Here is a 10,807-nt window from a genome sequence, read left to right as displayed (position 1 = left end):
TATATATAAAGGGTTTTTAAATAATATAATGAATAAAAAGAAAACGGAATAGAAAAAGAATAGAGTAAGCTAGTATTACATGTCATATATATATATATATATATATATATATATATAGCCTATATATATATCTTTTTGTTGTTTTTGATTGCTTCCATTGTCCTCATTTGTAAGTGGCTTTGGATAAAAGTGTATGCTAAATGAATACATTAATATGTAAATATTACCTATTTCAATAATAACTTAATTTATTCATTTTGAAAAATATTAGTGACAACCATTAAGATATTGTCATATAAGGATGAAACCAAATATTTATAAGAATGAGAGGGAATTTAGACAAAGTTTACAAATCTATCTTTAAACAACCATATTGATTGACTGCTATTGTGAATATTGAGGAAGACTCTTGAGTCCCCCAATATCTATAATGTTAACAACCTTGCTGTCATGGGCCTGTGATGAACTGAAGGCTCAGATTTTGTGCAATCGATTACACAGATTGAAATATTTGCATCACAGAAAGAGAGGATATGCACTGCAATGACATCCCTGCCTATCAGCTGTTTAGATATGATATCAGTGCTAACAGTTTAACTGTGCAATGTTGGAAAGTAGCCTGCTTGATTTACTAATGATGCAATCGATGACAAAGGTTATAGAGAATATGTACTATGATCTTTATTGAGAAATTATACCCAGGCTTTGACCAGGCTTTATCACTAATCAAGTCTTAAGTCTAGATGAGAATATACGTTACTACATAAAAAAATGTTTATGACAACAATCAAAGTATAATTTAATGTTTAATAAACAAAGTTTTAGGATTTAAAAATATAAAATATGGAATACGTTTAAGAATTCAAGAAAATTTCTGCATTTTTTTAGGTCACACTTTTCAGTAACTCTAAAATTCATATATATTCAGTAAGAGTTTAGCATATTAATTCAGTAACAGTTCCACTGTTCACTCGAATTGCTACTGATCATATTATTTGTAATATGAAATTTGTATTAAAGCAAAAAAAAATTAAATGCAGAAAAATGCTAAATGTAAGCACTTGTTTCAATAGTGGTATCTGTGGTTATATGTTTCCTGTTTTGGCCTATATGAGCTTTCTGGAGAATTTCCAGTCTAAACCAGCTCAGATCATGGTTTATCATTTGACCATACAAACCCAATCTGAAACTAAATAAGTGGAACATAAGCCTATTTGTTCCAGCCCAACATTAAATGAATCCAAATAAAAAAAAAAAAGCACTCACCTATTTACAAAACAGATGTTGGAGGAGGGCATGCAGACAGATCTGCACCTGTCAATACTTTCTGTCTGGTATTGAGCCAGAGGAAATTCTTCCAACCTGCATAGGGTTCACACAGTACAGGCAGTCCGTGCCAATGTCTACTAATTGCATAACAAATCCAGTGAGCTGATCTACTAATAATGTGGTGGGAAATTCAGACAAATGGCAGTATTGAAACTAGTCCAGACCAGTGAAAAACAGGGCGTAAACCAAGAAACTGGAATTTGAATTGAGATGTTGGTGTTTGGTTAGGTTTAAAGGAAAGCAAGTGCCGCCCCACCCTGCGACTTCTCCAGAAATCACAACTTGAGCAACACAGACCTTTCAGGTCAGATGCCATATTTAAAATGACGAATTGATGGAGAGACTTGAGAGTCTTTAAAAAAGGCACACATTGCATAAGGGTCCCCAAGATAACATAATATTCACAACTCACAAACTTTTAAAACTGACGTTTCATCAGCTAAATAATTGGTATCTTGTTAAATGCCAGTACAATCCATTAAACACATGCACTTCTATCCTTCAAAGCCTAATTTTTATTCCTGTCAAAAATGAAATATACCTCTACCCTAACTAATTAATCACATGATAGCTGGCTGTATGAAAAATATTGAGTGTAAGTGTAAAGGTTGCATTATATTTATTTTACAACACATAGATAATGTATGATACCAAAAAGCCTTGACCATATCAGCAGAATAAATGATATGAGCAGCATATCATTGACTTAAGCAAATTTAACCCTATGCACTCTATCAAACCTGGTCATAAATGTGATGAAGTCATTCCACAAATCAAACAGAACAAACACACAGAGTTAAACAGAAGCAAAGCAGCAGAGCAGGTGATAATAATCACTATTCATATTTTTAATATTACTGGTTTGAATGAGGGGGAATACACACAACAAGCATATGATCACAGGGCAGCAAACAAACTGTGGAGTGACATGTCAAAGAGATTGTAAGTGTTAATGGCATATATGACCGACTGACTGTTATTTACAAGTGTAATTTTCCTCCAAAACATTCATGAATGAACAAAAGATCTCATTGTCTTGTTCTGTGGCCTGACATTGGGAGAGCTCGGCTATGATTGCCCGATCCATCCAGTGGCCAGTAATATCTTTTCTGCTACCACATAAATCCCCAGTAAAAAGCTTCTTTATCAAAAAATACTAATCAGAACAATACATACGATGTATAAAATGAGAAGCAATTAATAAAATATAATCTGAACCACTAGTATTTGGTTACAATAATAGTTTCTGCAGTCCTTATCATGTAGATGTAGCCTTGATTTTTTTTTCTTCCCGTTTTCATTTACCAGAAGACACATTCATTACCATGAGGCTTTGAACCGTTTCAACCAACAATGACAAAGACAGTGACAGAACAAACACAATATTCTCTGCTCTAGATTAGATGTAATTCCAAGATATGATGTATGGGAGCCCCTGAAATGCATCAAAGGTTCATAACAGACGTTTGTAAGCCTATATGAAGGATACAAATCAAATGATTTTGGAAGAATAAAGGAAGTTTTGTGAGTATGTTTCGCTCCAATTCAGGTAAAAATGTTCCTGGTTTCATCTTTCACACGTCTTTCCAGGTTTCTTAGCAGAAAAGCTTGTGTGACGGGTAACAGGCAGCATTCTGTTCTTGTCAGAGGATCTTTATGACATCATGGAACACAAAGTCCGATAATTCCACATTTCTCTGACTCAAGGTTCTTAAGAGCTCTGATATCGTCAAGGTGGAGTGTGTTTGTGGAGGTGAATCACCGGCGGACCGAAGGTCTGGAAAAGGCGATGGGCAACAAGCCGTTGTTCTCCGTCCTCTTTTTGCATCTTTACCGCTTCTAGAGTCTCTAAAGAGTTTAGGCTCTTCTTTTTAGAACAAGCAAACAGTTCGTGCCTCTCTGAATTTTCTGAACATTGAAAGAACAACAGCTTGAGCCAGAAAACATCACACCGGTGCCTCCTCTTCATCAATGACGTCCAACTTTTGATTCTTGAGTCAGAAAAGGTCATTAAATTACTATCAATGGCACACGTACACTTATTTATATACTTTAATTTGTTGCTATTTAATATATCATTTTACATTTAATTATCTCTAAGTTCCCCCTCTGGGTCCGTTAAGGGTCCCGTTCCTCCCCCGCTAATTGCTCAGTGCCTCTCTAGGGCGTCTGTCCCGTCCCGTCCGGACCCTAGGTTGCTACTTGCACACGAACTGGTCTACTAGCGACGTGCAGCGCTTGCACTTGACGTAGCAGCACCAGTGAAACTTGCAGTGACAGCGCTCGTGTTTGTAGGTCTTGAACTGGTCGTAACCGCGACCGCAGCACATGAGCTCGCAGCCATCCATGCCCTCCGAGGTCTTGTTGCACAGGCGGCCCTGGGTGCCCAGAGAGCCGGTGGTCTCGTTACGCAGGCAGTAGTCCGGGCTGGGGTCGATGTAGACGAGGTCCTCGTTCGTTGGGGGGTTAAAGCGGTTGTTGACCAGTTCCAGCTTGCCTTTTCGGCCGATGCGCATGGCTGCAGCGCTGTCGTACTTCTCTTTCAGGAACTCTCCCACACGGCGGAAGTCGGCCAGCTGGAGCCAACAGGTTTTTAGACTGCACGAGCCGGAGACTCCATGACACTTGCATGCGACGTTGGCCAGATTGTACACTGCCTGTGAGTGGAGAAAGAATTACAGGTTTTGTGAGAATATTTTCAAGAGAATGATACTTGAAAACAATAATCAGCACCAAATTATGGAAGTATAACTTTTTTTTTTTCCAGGTTGAATACCAAAACTTTCCATGCTTACTTTCCACTGGCGGCTGGCCACATTGTTTTATTTATACAAATAAGCAACAAAAATAATAAATAAATTGCCTGAATCATGCCTTTTATGATGCACACTTTCCATCTGGTAAAATGATTCAACTGGCTAATATTGTCTAAACTCTAAGAACGATAGTTTGGAAGTATCAGCAGGAAATAATAAACTAATCAATAATATTTTGCCACATCAGCCATCATTTTTCACCAAAAATGTTAGTGTATGAATTTATGTCTGTTTTGCAGTTTCCTGTATAATTATAAAAAAGTTATAATTTCCAGCTATTATTGCAATTTTTCTTTGCAAAGAAACATAAGAAATCTATTTGTGTAAATTATATAAAAGATAATAATAAATAGTATTTTGTAAACATTAAATAGTAAAAGTATAAATGTAAACATATATTTATAATTAGAAATGTAAATGAATATTGTTAAGTAGATCCGTCAAATATAAAAAATGTAAACATTATAAAAACACAATCATAATAATTCATTTTATTTATTTTAATAAAATAAACAATAAATGTCAAATTACTATTACAAATATAAAATCAATAGCATTATATACAATAGTAATAAAAATAAATCTAAATATATAATAATTAAAAATATGTATGTTTGTGTTGGGGACAATGAAATTGACAAGTGCATCAAACGCCAATTACAGAGTTGAGATTTTTTGCACCCTCAGATTACAGATTCTCGGCCAAATATCATCCTATCTTAACAAACCATACATCAATGGAAAGCTTTCAGCTTTTCTTTTTATTCAGCTTTCAGGTGATGTATAAATCTCAATGTAAAAAAAAAAAATGTAGCAACCACATTTCTTTACTTCTATTCTTGGCAGAATAATCTTCGATGGAACAACGGCGCCCTCAAGAGGCCAAATGTGTTCAGTGCACCAGTCCGTTTGAACCTGGCGGGGCCTCCAGAGGCCTTTGAGTTTACGGTCTTTTACAAACAGAGAGCCACAGTGAGAGCGTTTGGAGAACAATGGGATGAATAGTAATTCTGTTCTAGAACACACAGAGAGCCCCGAGACCACTGACAGCAGACTTCCTGCTGATTAAATTCAATGAAACCCCCAGCTGAATCAATACAGAAGCGCTCGACATATTGTCGTACTAAACTAACGGCTGTTCTTCCCTTTCCTTTTGAATTATTTAACATGTAACATTAACAGACTATTACTTTTCATTAACCACCCACAACGGGGTGTACCGAATGCGTCGCGTCTCACCCACAAACACAAAAACAAGCTAATGAGTAAAACGTCTGGGCTCAAACAAGGTTGGGTGGCCAGCGTGGGCATTTCCCACCCTGGTTTGTGACGTGTCTTGTTTGCGGTGTCTTTTGTGTCTGTTTAGTGTCCTGAACGAGGGAACATTAAAGGCATTTCTCTCACTGAGTCTCTGTCATTTAAGCGCAGGCAGTGCTCCTCCCTTTAACACCTCACGTGAGAACTTTTAACTGTCGTCTTTGAGGATGTGCTGCCACGGCTCTTCAACCCCCCTCCGGTGGCAGCTGTTTAAGCCCCTTCCATTTTACCTGCTCGCTCACAGACATTAAGGGGAGTTCCAACACCTTTCAAGTCTCTGTCATCACCAGCCCTACCTGCATACCTGTCTGCAATCCAGAAACAACACACACACTTTCCCACACGGCAGCGGGCCACATCACGCAAGCCATTCTGGGCTGTTTCTTGCGTGTCAAGCGGCAGTTCTGCTACCTCATCCAAATGATCTCACACAAAAGGGGTTTTGAGCATTTCTATGGAACATGTGCGCCCAACTGAATCTGTGTTCACATAAAGGCTGCCGTTTCACTCTTTTATTCTTCCTCACTTTCATCTCTCTCCTTTTCATGCCCTTCCTTTTCTCTCTTTTTTCTCTTTTTGGCCCAAGTGACCAAGGTGTGATGGATAGACAGGCTCATCGGTGCGTGGAAGGGACACGCATGCGGTGCTGCGCACAATGGAGCACGCTCAGACGGGGTCTGGGTCGACTGCTGGGTGGAGTTCGGAGACCGCAAACAAACATCCCTGGAGGTGTAGAGATAAGAGACACGGGACGGGAAAGAGAATCTAAAGTAAACAAATACAAGTCTCTCTGAGCTATGCTAAGAAAATGTAGCAGTTTTCAAAGCCCCATCTATGTATCTCATATATATATTTACAGTAGTTATATTATATTTAAGGTTTAATGGCTTCACATTGGGGAATAAATCTGGCAAAACAATACTTTGAGGACATCATCAGAGGTATTCATTATTTAAAGGGGACATATGATGGAATTTCAAGTTTTCCTTTTCTCTTTGGAGTGTTACAAGCTGTTCATGCATAGATGAGATCCCTAAAGTTGCAAGGACTAAAAGACTAAAAGTCTCAAACCCAAAGAGATATTTTAAATATAGAGGTTTTTTTTAAAAACGTAAAAGCATTCAAAAATTGCAAGTAAATCGGTTTCATTTTTAGGTACAATGTAAAAAAAATAAAGAAATTAAGAATTTTTTCTCCATTTTTATATTACATTTATATATTTTTTTATTCAGTTTTCCAATTTAGAAAATATATGAAATACAAAAATATATATATCCTAAATAAGGAAAGTATATATACATAATTTGTGAACAAACCAGAGAGGGAAGGTTTTAAAAATTATTATTATTTTTCTTTGAAAAAATATTACAAAATCACAGTGGAACTATAAATATATATGTTCTGCAGCTGTTACAGAAACATTTTACAATGAATATTCTGATTTGACTTTGAGATTAGACAGATTAATGATAATATTTAGTTACAGAGACACTAACAGTTCTTAATACTGTCAGGAATTATAAATTGATGATATTTTGAACAATGTGACAAACCTGTACATATTTTTAATCGTGTTTGCTTCCATTTATTTTTGATCAGTGCTTCACTACACAACATACAAACTTTTACTCCCAAAGTGCGCACATTATGTATTCACATGTTTACTTCATATTTCTTTAAACGGAATAGAACCATAATTTCTTAATGACTCTCAGAAAGATGATTTTCTATTATTATTTTCTTGTAAAACATACTCTAATTTCTAGACATTATTTATACTATGTAGCTGGTGTATTAAAGTTGCAAGTTGTTTTAGTTTTGCCTAGATTTCTGTGTCCCATACTGTCTTTGAGTTCCCATGTATGCTGTATTCCTTCAGCATCCCTTTTAATTTCATCCAATGTCATTTTGTAAATAAATTCCTATTTGTCACCAAAACCAGTTTAAGCACTTGATCATGTCTTCAAATCTTTAGTTTTATAACATCATAAGAAGCATGATGCATTCACTTTTGACTTGAAAAAAAAAAAGAGAAGTATATGGTTCGTCATCATTTAGGTAACTAAGTAAACATGCGTGCCTGTGAACACAAAAGCATTCAAACATTAGTAATGCAGATATATTCACTGAATGAGTGAGTCCAAAAGCCTTACCAGTATATTAAAATGCGTTACGCCTACATGTGTGTGTGAGTGCGTAATAAAGTGCTTTAGATTTAGGTGTGTGTGTTTGTCTCCGCTGCAGTTGATTTAGAATGAAAGACACACAGAAGCAGGTGATCTTTATAAAGGGTGTAGGCCTCCTCCCTCTCTGTACAGTCTTGGTCACGAGCCTTTGTGACCCACAGGGCTGGAATCTTTCACTACACCCTTACATCCCACCGCCTGTCCCGACTCCACACCGACGGGCATCTGATACGGTTCTTTCGCCTCCACAAAAGCCCACCAAGACTAAGCCTTACCAAGCAAGACAAATCTCCAACAAACAGGCCCCGCAGAAAGGGAACACCAGGGAGGCGGGCGTCTCGGAGGTCACACCTTCAAATCCACCTCCACCAAACAAACAGGTGGCAGTAACTCATAAAAAAAAACAAAAAGGATTCAATTGAGATATAATCTAGCCCTCGTGCATGTCCAGAACCCATCCAGACCTTGACCTCCTCAACTCCGGGAACCTCCAGGAGAAGAGCCAGGGGATCTCAGATGTGCCATAACTCCAGAAAAGAGGCCCTCTCTTCTGTAAACACCTTAAATACACTCATCTTCTCTAAGACAAACATACGCGGCAGAGCAAGCACCCACACCGGCAGGCAAATGGACTTTTTATGAGGCTGCTTCGTTTTAAAGGCACTCAAATAACTGAGGGGAAAGAGGATGGGATCGGGGTGTGGTATGACAAAGCGTGGGACTCGCAAAGGGACGGAAGAACGCATTCCAGCTTGATGGCATGTTTTGGCAGGATGTGGTGACATTCTGCAATGCGTTCTCCGAGAGGGTTTTATGCCCACCTGAACGTGGCAGGGGGGCCACAGTTTGTTGGAGCCAGACACACACACACTCACATACTTGGAAACGCTCCAATAATTCCTCCACCGTATAGCTGTTCTATAAAACAGCGAGAAGTTGTTCAACAAGAAAATGTGCTGTGTCAGAGCGTTCCCGACTTAACATATTTACCACACATCACCTTATAAAAACACAAAAAAACTATTTGTTCTGGCATCGACTACTCCATTAAATTAATCAAAGGAAGATTAGATCTGAGCTACATGCTGATTGAGAGAAACATGGGACGCTTCATCCCTGGTGGCGCTTTGACTTCCCGACCCCCAGCAGACTCCAAGGGCGCCATTTGGTCATTTCCAATAAATTAGCGCTCTCATTAGCCTGTATTCTAAATGCAGAGATGCCACAGACTACAGCTATTTTATATATAAACCCAAAGTTAAAGTCTTGATGACTGACTAATCATCCAACAACCGACTAATCAGGTAAACAAGCTTTTTTCCAGATGTGTGCATGCTGCTAGACAGCCATTTGAATTTGACTTGCATCTATGCCTTAAACAGATGTTTTTTTTTCCACAGCAACTTTTATCAGTTAATGCATTCCCTGAGAAACAAACCCACAACCTTTATGTTGCAAGTGCCATGCACTAGCTACAGAAACTCTGTTTTGAAATTCATCCATGTCTTTGGCCACTGAATCATTTCTCTCACTGTTTTTAAGTGTCCTTTCACAAGGATTATATTTTTAGGTATACTCAATGCTGTTTTATTATAAAGAGTACACATCCAGTCAGGAGAATCCAAACTAGAATAACAGTGTGGTCACAGTACCAACATTTTGCAAGCCTAAACGTTATTGTCTGTTATCAAAAGTGTTGCAACATATGAAACTTAACCAAGCAGCTTTATGTGATAATTTAAAATAACTTGAAAACATTGAGAAATATGCATTAAGAAAAATCCCAATCGTGTGGATTCCTATTAAACCAACTGGTTATTATCTGCAAAACTGACCAAACAACAGCAAATGTGACTGTATCTTAACTAAAAATTGACTTCCTCAAGGTAAGTGAACTAACTAGCTGTTTAGGCAACTCACTGATTAGTCAATTTAAAAAATAGATGTTATTGCACATCCCTAAAAGTTTAATATAACTACTGTAGACCACACACTAACACCACCACTTTAATAAATTATGATTCATTTTACCTTTGAGAACATCAGATTTTGTCAGACATAACTAACTTCTAAAGACAATTGTGCTCCCAGAGTAAAGCAGAGTAAACACATTCTCAACAACAGAGGGAGAATGAAGTAACTGTGTTTGTGGTGATCTGCATGAGACATTAGGGCTGCCTTTGGTTTATTCACGCACAAACATATCTAAAGCTGTGTTTATCCATTCAAGTGTACATCTGGGCTTTAATTTCACAAGATCACAATAGAGGTTGCTACAGCTGTGAATCATGGAGAAACACACCTTAACCAAGCCGCACAAAATGAAATTAGGTGGATCATGGAGGATTTGACGGCCACAGAGTGGGTCTAGATATTGTGGAGATACTTGTTACTATCCAATAATTTCCATCTATCAAGAGATCATTAACTGATGTGTGTGTATATTTCTTTACCATTCTCCCGGCTTCATTGTTCTGCAGGTTCATAAGCGTGTGAGCCTGTTCGACAGATCCACGCGGGTAGTTTTTCTCACGTTCGCGGGCGTCCACAAACTCCTTGGCGAAGCGGTAGCCATAGTTGACGTTGTCCCCACAGCCGCCCCACAGCCAGTCTCTCGGGAGGTCTTTGGGACGAGCCGCTCGGCTGCAGCCGCAGGTGGAAAGCTCACCCTCACGGCACGCCCGACTCACCGCATTCACGACACCCGCTGCGCTGATGGCGTAAGTAAAAGCTGTTTCTCTGCTGCCTGGAGAAGACACACACAAACCCATAATTAGGACACAGACAACATTCCACCGGCTGCAAATCACTTTGTTAAATCATCCATAACTCTTCGGCACACTTTTTTTCTTGATTATTCTCTTAGGAAGTAAGGCAAAGAGTACAACAACTAATTTCCAGAACCCCACAGATGGTAACAATTTTTCTGGTAAGCCCTGCAGTGAGAGATAAGATTATCAGAAACGTGTGCATGAACATAGACAGCACTGATTCATTGTTCCATTGTTATATATATATAGATCTCAATGGATATATATTGCAATGCAAGCGAAAAGAGACCGGTGTTGGTACACCTGATATGAGGCATATGATAACCCACAAAGCTTTCCTGCCAAAGAGGTGCTAGGTTTATAAAAATTTGTGCTCTTTTCGCATCTG

The 10,807-nt window shown here is 38.3% G+C and overlaps 1 protein-coding gene across 3 annotated transcripts in view; it reads right to left on the bottom strand.

The window, feature by feature from the left end:
• Positions 1 to 2,153: 2,153 nt before the first annotated feature.
• Positions 2,154 to 10,807, bottom strand: part of LOC113058881 (protein Wnt-5b) — a 78,012-nt gene continuing 69,358 nt past the window's right edge. For all 3 annotated transcript variants that reach the window (XM_026227158.1, XM_026227152.1, XM_026227162.1), the window contains 2 exons: positions 10,102 to 10,394; positions 2,154 to 3,986 (listed from right to left, as the gene is read on the bottom strand). In XM_026227158.1, coding sequence (XP_026082943.1) covers positions 3,528 to 3,986; positions 10,102 to 10,394 — 752 coding nt within the window. In that variant the 3' untranslated portion in view covers positions 2,154 to 3,527. The remainder of the gene's footprint in view (positions 3,987 to 10,101; positions 10,395 to 10,807) is intronic.

The sequence above is a fragment of the Carassius auratus genome, chromosome 4, assembly GCF_003368295.1.
Source record: "Carassius auratus strain Wakin chromosome 4, ASM336829v1, whole genome shotgun sequence".
NCBI lineage: Eukaryota > Metazoa > Chordata > Actinopteri > Cypriniformes > Cyprinidae > Carassius > Carassius auratus.
The sequence above is the reverse complement of the archived record's forward strand: the minus strand, read 5'-3'. Positions and strand labels throughout refer to the sequence as shown.